General features: G+C 56.9%; 1 protein-coding gene across 1 annotated transcript in view; it reads right to left on the reverse strand.

Annotated features, from left to right (window-relative positions):
- Positions 1 to 13386, reverse strand: part of LOC148648541 (glutamate receptor ionotropic, NMDA 2B-like) — a 72167-nt gene that overhangs the window by 12895 nt on the left and 45886 nt on the right. Inside the window, exons 6-10 of the mRNA XM_088606911.1 lie at positions 10582 to 10725; positions 9372 to 9850; positions 3432 to 3546; positions 1594 to 1802; positions 972 to 1143 (exon numbers count right to left, since the gene is read on the reverse strand). Coding sequence (XP_088463037.1) covers positions 972 to 1143; positions 1594 to 1802; positions 3432 to 3546; positions 9372 to 9850; positions 10582 to 10725 — 1119 coding nt within the window. The remainder of the gene's footprint in view (positions 1 to 971; positions 1144 to 1593; positions 1803 to 3431; positions 3547 to 9371; positions 9851 to 10581; positions 10726 to 13386) is intronic.

Genomic DNA, 13386 nt, shown 5'->3' on the forward strand with positions numbered 1-13386 from the left:
TCCAGGACTCCTGTCTCCTCTCCCTCTCCAGCTCCAGGACTCCTGTATCCTCTCCCTCTCCAGCTCCAGGACTCCTGTCTCCTCTCCCTCTCCAGCTCCAGGACTCCTGTCTCCTCTCCCTCTCCAGCTCCAGGACTCCTGTCTCCTCTCCCTCTTCAGTGGGACGGGGCTCATGTCTCCTCTCTCTCTCAAGCGGGACGGGGCTCGTGTCTCCTCTTCCTCTCCAGCTCCAGGACTCGTGTCTCCTCTTCCTCTCCAGCTCCAGGACTCGTGTCTCCTCTTCCTCTCTAGCGCCAGGACTCGTGTCTCCTCTTCCTCTCCAGCGCCAGGACTCGTGTCTCCTCTTCCTCTCCAGCGCCAGGACTCGTGTCTCCTCTTCCTCTCCAGCTCCAGGACTCGTGTCTCCTCTTCCTCTCCAGCGCCAGGACTCGTGTCTCCTCTTCCTCTCCAGCTCCAGGACTCGTGTCTCCTCTTCCTCTCCAGCTCCAGGACTCGTGTCTCCTCTTCCTCTCCAGCTCCAGGACTCGTGTCTCCTCTCCCTCTCCAGCTCCAGGACTCGTGTCTCCTCTCCCTCTCCAGCTCCAGGACTCCTGTCTCCTCTTCCTCTCCAGCTCCAGGACTCGTGTCTCCTCTCCCTCTCCAGCTCCAGGACTCGTGTCTCCTCTCAGTGGAAGTTTTCCTCGTGCCTTCAGGCCTGTCCGTGAGAGGTGGGGAGAAACGGGGGCGCCCTGCAGGACTCCGTGCCGTCGCGGGGAGGCCAGGCTGTCCCAGGACCCTGACCCAGGGCCCAGTGCACCGCCGGCCGCTGACCGGTGCCCCTGGGCGCTCTGCCGTGGAGCGGCCAGGCTGGCCAGGCCAGCTCGCGAGCCAGTAGGCCCCCAGCCGAACGCACAGCAGGCTGGATGTGAGTGGGACTGGCCCGGCTCTCTCGCCAGCCCTCGGCCCCGGCGGGCGTCGCCCTGGAGACTCACCTCTCCCACCATGCCGTTCCAGGTGCCGTTGATCTTCTTGCCATGCTTGCCATTGGTCACCAGGTAGAGGTCGTAGGTGAACTTGACGGACTTGGCGATCTTCTTGAGGATGTCGATGCAGAAGCCCTTACAGCAGCGCTTGATGTAGATGCCACTCTCTCCCGTCTGGTTACTGAGGGAGAGGAGAGGAGGAGACAGGAGGTCAGGGCAGGAGAGAGACAGAGCAGAGGGGCTGGAGGAGAAACAGACACACAGAGGAGAGGAGGGGGAGAGGAGGTCAGGGCAGGAGGCAGGAGGCGGGAGGAGGTCAGGGTAGGAGACAGTAGGAGAGGGAGAGGAGAGGAGGTCAGGGCAGGAGACGGGAGGAGGGAGAGAGGAGAGGAGGTCAGGGCAGGCGGGAGGAGATCAGGGCAGGAGACGGGAGGAGGGAGAGAGGAGAGGAGGTCAGGGCAGGCGGGAGGAGGTCAGGGCAGGAGACGGGAGGAGGGAGAGAGGAGAGGAGGTCAGGGCAGGAGGCGGGAGGAGGGAGAGAGGAGAGGAGGTCAGGGCAGGAGACGGGAGCAGGGAGAGGATAGGAGTATAAGAAGGTCTCTAGCTGTGAGGCAGCAGAGGTGTTGCTCACATGTGCTTGAGCTGCTTTCGGCAGGGCACTGTGTTCCTCATGCAGGTACCACTCAGGGGGTCCACGTCCTCCACGATGACGAAGGGCGCCTCCTCCAGAGTGACGATGGACAGGTGGTCATCCTCTCGCTCCTCCGCGTCGGAGTACAGCTCGAACCGCGGCCACACGTGATACTTCATCGAGAGCGTACCGTTCTCCCACTTCCCCACCTGAGAGAGAGAGAGAGGGGTTAATACAGACACTGACTGGACACTCCAGTACATGAACACTGCACTGAGAGAGAGAGGGGTTCATACAGACACACTGACTGGACACTCCAGTACATGAACACTGCACTGAGAGAGAGAGGGGTTCATACAGACACACTGACTGGACACTCCAGTACATTAACACTGCACTGAGAGAGAGGGGTTCATACAGACACACTGACTGGACACTCCAGTACATGAACACTGCACTGAGAGAGAGAGGGGTTCATACAGACACACTGACTGGACACTCCAGTACATGAACACTGCACTGAGAGAGAGAGGGGTTCATACAGACACACTGACTGGACACTCCAGTACATGAACACTGCACTGAGAGAGGGGGGTTCATACAGACACACTGACTGGACACTCCAGTACATTAACACTGCACTGAGAGAGAGAGGGGTTCATACAGACACAGTGACTGGACACTCCAGTACATTAACACTGCACTGAGAGAGAGAGGGGTTCATACACACACACTGACTGGACACTCCAGTACATTAACACTGCACTGAGAGAGAGGGGTTAATACACACACTGACTGGACACTCCAGAACACTGCAATGTGATAGAAGGAAAGAGAGGTTCTCATTAAAACCCAAGCAGTGGTCCAAGCTAGATGTTAGGGAAGGAATAAAACATGAGAGAGAAAGAAAGTCACCTTGCACTTTGTAATGAAAGGAGAGAACAGAATACAGATTGAGAGAGAGAGAGAGAGAGAGAGAGAGAGAGAGAGAGAGAGAGAGAGAGAGAGACAACACCTTCTGCACTCTGCAGCATAAATCTACTACTGATCGTCTGTGTCAGGCCCTGCTGGGTTGACTCGAGGTCCGGACTGCACACAGCACAGGGCTGCCATGCTAGTGTCCCCTCTGTGTGTCCTGTGTAGTACCGTGACGCCCCGCTGTCCCAGGAGGAAGCTCACAGCTCTGTTGAACTCAGTTTGGGCTCCGGATGTGCACAGGCAGAGCCCGCGGGGGCCCGGGGGTCTGGGCGGGTTCTGTGCATTCGGAGAGGCGGGGGGATCGTTCAGCAGACGGGCCTGGCGGGCCGCTCCGGTGCAGCTCCAGCCCTGCGGGGGGTGCTGACGGCCCAGGCCGGGCCTCACACTCACAGCTCTGCTGCTGCCCCAGCCTGGGCTCTCAGGGCAGCTCCCAGGCAATTAGCTGATGAGTTTAATTACTTCAGGGGAAGAGGAGCGGCTGCCCTGGACACTCACCGTGCTGCCCTGATCACACATCCTGCAGGCCTGAACACTCACCCTGCTGCCCTGGACACTCACCTCTGCCCTGGACACAACGCTACTGCCCTGATCACACATCCTGCAGGGATGAACACTCACCCTGCTGCCCTGGACACAACACAACTGCCCTGATCACACATCCTGCAGGCCTGAACACTCACCCTGCTGCCCTGAACACAACGCTACTGTCCTGAACCCTCAGCCTGCTGCCCTGAACCCTCACCCTGCTGCCCTGAACCCTCAGCCTGCAGACGGCGCGCCAGCACGGTTTCTTCACTGCGCAGCCCTGAGAGGGAAGCGTGCTTGCTCAGGTGCTGTACTCTGAGTGGCCGAGCACTCACCCTGTCCCACTGCCTCTCCTTGTCCAGCAGGATGATGACCAGCTTGGGGTGCATCTGGTAGCCATCCTCACTGAACGACAGGTTCCGGCCTTCAAACGTCACGTTCATCAGGTACCTGCGGCCAGAGAGCAGGAGGGGTGACACAGCTGGACAGTGAGCTGTGTGGCTGGACAGAGCTGGACAGTGGTGTGTGGCTGGACAGTGAACTGTGTGGCTGGTCAGAGCTGGACAGTGAGCTGTGTGGCTGGACAGAGCTGGACAGTGGTGTGTGGCTGGACAGTGAACTGTGTGGCTGGTCAGAGCTGGACAGTGAGCTGTGTTACATCCGTGTTGTGCAGTTTGTTGGGACAGTGTTATGCAGCGTGTGTGTGACCAGTGCTCGAGACTCTGCTGTTTGCTGTCAGGTGAACTCACATCAGCCCAGTTATCTGTGGGCTGTAGTTTCCATGGTAACACTGTTACTCAAACAAAATAATACACTGTACGTCAGATGGAATTAACTGTCTCGTGACCACAATAAACAAAAACACACCAGTAGAAATAATAAAATAACTGTGGTCCAGCACAGTGTATTGTAGTGCAGTACAGAGGACTGTAGTACAGTCTGTACAGAGGGCTGTAGTACAGTCTGTACAGAGGGCTGTGGTCCAGTCTGTACAGAGGACTGTAGTACACTCTGTACAGAGGGCTGTAGTACAGTCTGTACAGAGGGCTGTAGTACAATCGGTACAGAGGGCTGTAGTACAGTCTGTACCGAGGGCTGTAGTACAGTCTGTACAGAGGGCTGTAGTACAATCGGTACAGAGGGCTGTAGTACAGTCTGTACAGAGGACTGTAGTACAGTCGGTACAGAGGGTTGTAGTACAATCGGTACAGAGGACTGTAGTACAGTCTGTACAGAGGGCTGTAGTACAGTCTGTACAGAGGGCTGTAGTACAGTCTGTACAGAGGGCTGTGGTCCAGTCTGTACAGAGGGCTGTGGTCCAGTCTGTACAGAGGGCTGTGGTCCAGTCTGTACAGAGGACTGTAGTACAGTCTGTACAGAGGGCTGTAGTACAGTCTGTACAGAGGACTGTAGTACAGTCGGTACAGAGGGCTGTAGTACAATCAGTACAGAGGACTGTAGTACAATCAGTACAGAGGACTGTAGTACAGTCTGTACAGAGGACTGTAGTACAGTCGGTACAGAGGGTTGTAGTACAATCGGTACAGAGGACTGTAGTACAGTCTGTACAGAGGGCTGTAGTACAGTCTGTACAGAGGGCTGTGGTACAGTCGTTACAGAGGGCTGTGGTCCAGTCTGTACAGAGGGCTGTGGTCCAGTCTGTACAGAGGACTGTAGTACAGTCTGTACAGAGGACTGTAGTACAGTCCGTACAGAGGGCTGTGGTCCAGCAGTGCAGGGTCTGCTCTGGGAAGGATGGGTGGGAAGGACAAGCAGCGTCTCAAGTGTGCGACTCAACCTTCCTCCTTCCCTCTTCCTCTCGCTGTCTTTCAGCGCCGAACCTTCCTGCTACTCTCACCAGCATATGTAATGTGTCGCCATGGCAACGTTAACCCAGCGAATCCTCCAGGCTTCGCGGAGACCTGCGGCGTTGCCATGGCGACGGTAATCTAGCTGGAGTGTGGTTCGTCCGGACTGGAGGAGCAGTGGATCCCTCTGTTCTGATTCCTGGGCTGATGTCACTGCGGGATCGAAACACGCTGGCTGGACCGTCATGCAGGACAACCGGAGAGGAGGGTGGGACTGTATCAGCACGTCAGTGTGTGTTCAGTGTCAGGGAGTGTACATCAGTGTGTGTTCAGTATCAGGGAGTGTACAGTATTTCAGTGTGTGTTCAGTGTCAGGGAGTGAGGGTGTGTGGTGCTCTCAGTGTGTGTGTGTCAGTGTGTGCAGCAGCAGTGAGTGTGGTGCTCTCAGTGTGTGTGTGTCAGTGTGTGCAGCAGCAGTGAGTGTGGTGCTCTCAGTGTGTGTGTGTCAGTGTGTGCAGCAGCTGTGAGTGTGTGTGGTGCTCTCAGTGTGTGTGTGTCAGTGTGTGCAGTACCAGTGAGGGTGTGTGGTGCTCTCAGTGTGTGTGTGTCAGTGTGTGCAGTACCAGTGAGGGTGTGTGGTGCTCTGTGTGTGTGTCAGTGTGTGCAGCAGCTGTGAGGGTGTGTGGTGCTCTGTGTGTGTGTCAGTGTGTGCAGCAGCAGTGAGGGTGTGTGGTGCTCTGTGTGTGTGTGTCAGTGTGTGCAGCAGCAGTGAGGGTGTGTGGTGCTCTCAGTGTGTGTGTGTCAGTGTGTGCAGCAGCAGTGAGGGTGTGTGGTGCTCTCAGTGTGTGTGTGTCAGTGTGTGCAGTACCAGTGAGGGTGTGTGGTGCTCTGTGTGTGTGTCAGTGTGTGCAGCAGCTGTGAGGGTGTGTGGTGCTCTGTGTGTGTGTGTCAGTGTGTGCAGCAGCAGTGAGGGTGTGTGGTGCTCTGTGTGTGTGTGTGTCAGTGTGTGCAGCAGCTGTGAGGGTGTGTGGTGCTCTGTGTGTGTGTGTGTCAGTGTCTGCAGCAGCAGTGAGGGTGTGTGGTGCTCTGTGTGTGTGTGTGTCAGTGTGTGCAGCAGCAGTGAGGGTGTGTGGTGCTCTGTGTGTGTGTCAGTGTGTGCAGCAGCAGTGAGGGTGTGTGGTGCTCTCAGTGTGTGTGTGTCAGTGTGTGCAGTACCAGTGAGGGTGTGTGGTGCTCTGTGTGTGTGTCAGTGTGTGCAGCAGCTGTGAGGGTGTGTGGTGCTCTGTGTGTGTGTGTGTCAGTGTGTGCAGCACCAGTGAGTGTGTGTGGTGCTCTGTGTGTGTGTGTGTCAGTGTGTGCAGCAGCAGTGAGGGTGTGTGGTGCTCTGTGTGTGTGTGTGTCAGTGTGTGCAGCACCAGTGAGTGTGTGTGGTGCTCTGTGTGTGTGTGTCAGTGTGTGCAGCAGCAGTGAGGGTGTGTGGTGCTCTGTGTGTGTGTCAGGCAGTGTGTCTGAGTGAATGCTTCAGTAGGTGTCTATGTGTGTGTTAAACACTCCACAGCATCTAGCTGCCTAATTATGTGTATATAAATAAAACTCAGTACGTAATATCTGTCACACACTCTCGCCCTCTCCCTCTCTTCCTGTTTCTCTCATTCACGGCAGCTTTGCCTTTGTTCCTCTCCCTGCTGTGCTCTCTCTCGAACCCTGCGCTGCCAGTGCTGGCAGGAGAGGATGATTCCTGGGCTGCCCCTGCCTGTATCACGAGCAGTAGCCTGTGTTTTGTGCCCTGACAGATTACACAAGGTAACAATGACAGCACAGAGAAGCAGAGCCTTGCCACGTTACAGTGAGCTGGGGGGGCGGCACGTCTTTACACAGAGAGTAGTGGTGGGGGGCGTCTCGAACACATCGCCTGTCCAGCTGCTGAGGCTGCGGCTCTCTGGGAGGAGTCGGGACCCCTGGGTGAGATGCTGGGGTGGCTCAGTCACCCTGAGGAGGTGCTGTGAGCGGAGCTGAGCCCCCCGCTCCCCAGCTGCCCTTGCCCTCTGACCTCTGCCCCTCCCACCCCCTCTCTCTACACAGAGACACTTGTAGCTTTAATTAGAGAGCATTCCATCAGAAGGAGGCCTCCAGACTGCGGCGGGGGTGTCTGCGGCTCTGGGCCGCTGTCTGAACCTGCGGAGCTCTCCGGGGAGCGACCTCCGACTGCGCCCGGCCACGCCCGGAACCGGGCCGCGGCCCAGCGCGTCTCTCTGGAGCGCCGGGGGGGCCCTGGGGCAGCGTGGAGACACGCGAGGGTGGCACACACTGAAAAATGGCTCTAAAAAAGTCATAAGCTGTGTGTTAATGAGAAGGCAGCAGGGAGGCGAGTCATTAAGACACTGAGCAATGAGATGCATTTAGGGGGAGAGAGAGAGAGAGAGGGAGAGACAGAGGGGGAGAGAGAGAGAGGGAGAGGGGGAGAGAGAGAGAGGGAGAGGGGGAGAGAGAGAGAGAGAGAGAGAGAGAGACAGAGGGGGAGAGAGAGAGAGGGAGAGGGGGAGAGGGGGAGAGAGAGGGAGAGAGAGAGAGGGAGAGGGGGAGAGAGAGAGAGGAAGAGGGGGAGAGAGAGAGAGAGGGAGAGGGGGAGAGGGGGAGAGAGGGGGGGGGGAAGAGAGAGAGGGAGAGGGGGAGAGATGAAGACATCAGCTGCTCTGCCCTCCTCATGGCCCAGACTGGCGGAGACAGGGCCCGCTGGCGAACACAGAGGCCGGGCTGCGGTCAGAGCCAGTACCGCAGGGGGCCTGTGGGGGGCGCTCTCTCGCCACACAGAGAGAAGCGTCACTGATGCTCTCTGTGCTGGTGGCAGGGCAGGGCTGAGGCTGATTAGCGTTAATGGATTTATGTTAATATTTAATTGCCTTGAGAATAGAAATTCTATTTACATCGACGTTTTCATTCATATTCATTTCATATTTAAATTAAAAGTTAAAGTAACAAAACGCAGAAATCCATCACGGGCCTCGCCGCGCACCGCTCAGTCAGCAGGAGCCCAGCTCGCACACGGGAGGGGCTTACTGACCAGAGGGGCCATCTGGCCCGTCCAGAACGTTTCCTAGTGTGTCCTGACCTGACCAGCTACTTTCCCTGAAAGAGTCCAGGGTATCGGACTGGTTCCACATAGTTCCACTGGTTCACGTTTCACTGTTGGCTCTGCAGAATTACACCGGGCTGTCAGGAGTAAAATGGCGTGTCTCCCTCTCAGGCCTGTCTCACTGTGAGGACTCTCAGCCTGGCCTGTCTCACTGTGAGGACTCTCAGCCTGGCCCGTCTCACTCTCATGAACACGGAAGACAGGTGCAGGGCTGGACAGAGTTACTGTGTGACTGGGAGAGAGCGCGGGAGGGAGAGATTGATGGAAATGGGATTGGGAGATAGAGATGGAGAGATTGTGTCAACAAGAAAGAAAGATAAATGTGTTAAAGGAAGTCGGCACATTCATGATAACAGATAAGGAGAGGGAAGAAGAAAACGGGAGATAGAGAGATAGAGCCCAAGACAGGATCTGAGAGAGACATAACAGCAGCGTTTAAGACAGAGAGTGAATCCATTATGAGCTGAAAGAGAGTGAGACGGCCAGATTGCTGTGTATTGATCAACACTAAACCACCACTCCAACCGGAGTCCCTAACCCTAACCCCAGCACTAGAGTGAGCCTGCTCTGACACTTAACACAAGAGCAGGAGACACTGTACAGACAGGAGGGCATCAGCCGTACCTACTGATCTAGTTATCTCATTCGCACATCTCGTTTGGTAATAAGTAGCTAATTAATCCCAGGATCTCATCCAGCTGTTTCTTGAAAGAAGACGGCATCAACCTCAACAACAGGGATGGGGGACTTGTTCCACGCTCCCACCACCCTTTGTGTAAAGATAACATGCGTTTTCAGAAGCAGCGTCTTCAAGCTCACTACTTGATCACATGTTGTTTTTAATATGCTGTGTTTCTGCTTCCTGAGTGCAAGGCTCTGCACTTGTGTACATTAGAGGTCATCTGCCAAGTTCTTCATCCACTCTGGAACTGGATTGTCCTGAAACTCTGCTTCCCAGCTTCCACACTGCTTACTAGCACTGTAGTCTGGTGTCACTAGTTCACCGACTATACCAGAATCTAGACCACTGATGTAACTGGGGAAGAGCAGTGGTGCTAGTACAGATCCCTGTGGTACCCCACTAATTACATCACCCCAATGAGCATGCAGTATGAGCACAGTACCGCAGTGTGCAGTATGAACACAGTACCGCAGTGTGCAGTATGAGCACAGTACCGCAGTGTGCAGTAAGAACACAGTACCGCAGTGTGCAGTATGAGCACAGTACCGCAGTGTGCAGTATGAGCACAGTACCGCAGTGTGCAGTATGAGCACAGTACCGCAGTGTGCAGTGTGAACTCTGTGACCCCGCGCTCAGTGACCCCACTCCTTACCGCAGCAGCTCGTTGGGGTTCCCCGCCGCCCCCGCTGCCCCCCCGCCGCCCTTCTTGTCCGGCGTGCCGTGGCACTCAGCCTTCAGCAGCGTGTTCGGCCCGCGGTCCAGCAGCATGGTGGAGGTCGCCGTGGCGATCACCGCCACGCCGTCGCGCACGCGGGCCTCCAGCCCGTAGTCCCACTCGTCGTAGGACACGGAGATCAGGCCGGTGGGGAACTCCGCGGGGACGTTGTCGGCGTCCCCCGTGACCAGCGAGGGCACGATCCAGGTGTAGCCGTAGCCCGTGAGGCCCACGGAGTGCGCCACGGCGAAGATGTAGGTGGCCTCCTCCTTGGTGCAGTAGAGCAGGATGACGGGGCTCTGCAGCTTCTTCAGCTGGTTCTGGATCTTGGAGTCCCCGTCGTCCAGGGACATGTCCAGCAGCAGCACCTCCTCCAGCTCCCAGCCCACGAAGCTGTTCTCGATGGTGCTGCGGACCTGCGGCCGGGAGGGGGCGGCAGAGACACGGGGTGAGAGCTGAGGACACCTGCTGCCATGCTGCCTTGTGCTGGCACTCTGGCACGGCGGGAGAGGGTGAGACGGACACGGGAGGATGATGGACATGAGGACACGGGAGGATCATGGACATGAGGACACGGGAGGATGATGGACTCGAGGACACGGGAGGATGATGGACATGAGGACACGGGAGGATGATGGACTCGAGGACAGGGGAGGATGATGGACTCGAGGACACGGGAGGATGATGGACATGAGGACACGGGAGGATCATGGACATGAGGACACGGGAGGATGATGGACTCGAGGACACGGGAGGATGATGGACATGAGGACACGGGAGGATGATGGACTCGAGGACAGGGGAGGATGATGGACTCGAGGACACGGGAGGATGATGGACATGAGGACACGGGAGGATGATGGACATGAGGACACGGGAGGATGATGGACTCGAGGACACGGGAGGATGATGGACATGAGGACACGGGAGGATGATGGACATGAGGACATGAGAAGATGATGGACTCGAGGACACGGGAGGATGATGGACATGAGGACATGAGAAGATGATGGACTCGAGGACACGGGAGGATGATGGACATGAGGACACGAGAAGATGATGGACTCGAGGACACGAGAGGATGAGAATCCCCAGGCTATGCAGTGTGAAGGTGGGAGCAGTGATCGCTCTCTCTGTGTTCTGGTACCTTGTTGACGAAGTCCTGGTAGCCTGGGTAGTAGGTGGTGACGATGGAGAAGATGTACCAGTCGTACTCCTCCATGATGTTCAGCATCACCGTGGCCTGCTGCTCGATGGACGGCCCAAACTGGAAGAACATCGAGTTGTCATCCTGGGAGAGAGGGGCCAGTGGGTTAGTACTCCAGCCCAGCTGGGACAGCGGCTGCCCAGAGCATCTGCCTGACCTCAGGCCAGTGACTTCTCCGCCTCGGAGTCACTCAACAAGTGCCAGTCCCAGGACCGAGAGCAGGTGAACGGGGCTCTGGCCTGGCGCGGGATCGTGTGTGCGTGAGAGCGCGGGTCTCAGCGGAGCAGATGAAGGTGAGGATCAGCGCATCAGCTGGCTGTGTTAATGAATCCACATCAAAGCCCCCCCCCGGGACACACATGGGTCGATCCGTTCTCTTTGCTGCAGATTAATGAGCTGAGAGGAGCGGTGGGAGAGACCACTGAGACGGGGCGGACCAGGAGCCCCGCTCACACACAGAGACACGTGTGGGCGTGAGTCAGCACAGAGCCCCACACAGACATGTCCACACCGGGCGCGCGGGGCAGAGAGCAGGCCCAGCAGCCTCCAGCACACACTCCACAGCGCTCTGCACGTCTGTTCTGGGGGGGATTGCTAAGGATATTTTTGGGGTTTCAGAGTTTCAGACGACGAGCTGTTTCACTTGGCTCACTGCCTTTCCTGCGCTCGGTTCCCAGCCTCCTTCCTCCCAGCACACAGCCCCCTGTGCTCGCTCAGCGCTGACCGCTGGCCAGCCCAGCGCACGTCCACCAGCGCGTCCACAGAGCTCAGCGGCTTCCTGCAGCTGTCAGGCCTGTTCATGCGCATTCATGAGGCTAAACCCAGGCAATGGAGGTGGGGACCCCCACCCCCGTCTGACTGGCCTGTGAGAGAACACTGGAATACTGACAGCTGAGGCACTGCTGGACAGAGGCTGGGCTGTGTGCTGACTCCTGTGAGGCAGTGCTGGACAGAGGCTGGGCTGTGTGCTGACTCCTGTGAGGCAGTGCTGGACAGAGGCTGGGCTGTGTGCTGACTCCTGTGAGGCAGTGCTGGACAGAGGCTGGGCTGTGTGCTGGCTCCTGTGAGGCAGTGCTGGACAGAGGCTGGGCTGTGTGCTGACTCCTGTGAGGCAGTGCTGGACAGAGGCTGGGCTGTGTGCTGGCTCCTGTGAGGCAGTGCTGGACAGAGGCTGGGCTGTGTGCTGACTCCTGTGAGGCAGTGCTGGACAGAGGCTGGGCTGTGTGCTGACTCCTGTGAGGCAGTGTGAGGCAGTGCTGGACAGGCACCTGACAGACCCACGTCGCTGGCTCTCCCTCCCCCTGCCTCCCGGCTCTGTGTCCTATATTTTCAGCTGTAATTACTGCCAGGAGAGCTCTAATTGAATTGCTCTGCTTCCTGATCCTCGTCCTGACAGGCTCACACGCTGCTCTCAGCTGTGCTGTTATTCCCCAGACCCCACGCTGAGAGCCGGCCGCGCACGAGGCTACAGGTCTCACACAGGAGCCTGTACGCAGGTCCCAAGACGGACACTCACACACCCACACAGACAGACTCTGCATGCTCTGGACTTGACAGTGAAGGAAACACAAGAGACAGTTCAATATACTTCAGCATCACACTGAGATGTGCAATAAGATGGCTTATTGCGCAGATGTGTTTCAACAAGCACTCACTAGTTTCTCCTGGCTCACAGAGCTCCAGCATCAAACACCTCACAGCACTCCTACATCCACTTTAAACATTCATTAAAGGACTACCTGAGACAGACAGGCCACAGACAAGGATCAGGAAAAACAAACTGGAGCCCTGTGACTGGGCTGTGTCAGTGTGCTGGACTCCACAGGGACTAGAAGAGTCTAGAGCCCTGTGACTGGGCTGTGTCAGTGTGCTGGACTCCACAGGGACTAGAAGAGTCTAGAGCCTGTGACTGGGCTGTGTCAGTGTGCTGGACTCCACAGGGACTAGAAGAGTCTAGAGCCCTGTGACTGGGCTGTGTCAGTGTGCTGGACTCCACAGGGACTAGAAGAGTCTAGAGCCCTGTGACTGGGCTGTGTCAGTGTGCTGGACTCCACAGGGACTAGAAGAGTCTAGAGCCTGTGACTGGGCTGTGTCAGTGTACTGGACTCCACAGGGACTAGAAGAGTCTAGAGCCCTGTGACTGGGCTGTGTCAGTGTGCTGGACTCCACAGGGACTAGAAGAGTCTAGAGCCCTGTGACTGGGCTGTGTCAGTGTACTGGACTCCACAGGGACTAGAAGAGTCTAGAGCCTGTGACTGGGCTGTGTCAGTGTGCTGAACTCCACATGGACTAGAAGAGTCTAGAGCCCTGTGACTGGGCTGTGTCAGTGTGCTGGACTCCACAGGGACTAGAAGAGTCTAGAGCCTGTGACTGGGCTGTGTCAGTGTCCCAGACTCCACAGGGACTAGAAGAGTCTAGAGCCCTGTGACTGGGCTGTGTCAGTGTGCTGGACTCCACAGGGACTAGAAGAGTCTAGAGCCTGTGACTGGGCTGTGTCAGTGTGCTGAACTCCACATGGACTAGAAGAGTCTAGAGCCCTGTGACTGGGCTGTGTCAGTGTGCTGGACTCCACAGGGACTACAAGAGTCTAGAGCCTGTGACTGGGCTGTGTGTCAGTGTGCTGGACTCCACAGGGACTAGAAGAGTCTAGAGCCTGTGACTGGGCTGTGTCAGTGTACTGGACTCCACAGGGACTAGAAGAGTCTAGAGCCTGTGACTGGGCTGTGTCAGTGTGCTGGACTCCAC

Source organism: Lepisosteus platostomus, chromosome 14 (assembly GCF_059453375.1).
Source record: "Lepisosteus platostomus isolate fLepPlt1 chromosome 14, fLepPlt1.hap1, whole genome shotgun sequence".
Lineage (NCBI taxonomy): Eukaryota > Metazoa > Chordata > Actinopteri > Semionotiformes > Lepisosteidae > Lepisosteus > Lepisosteus platostomus.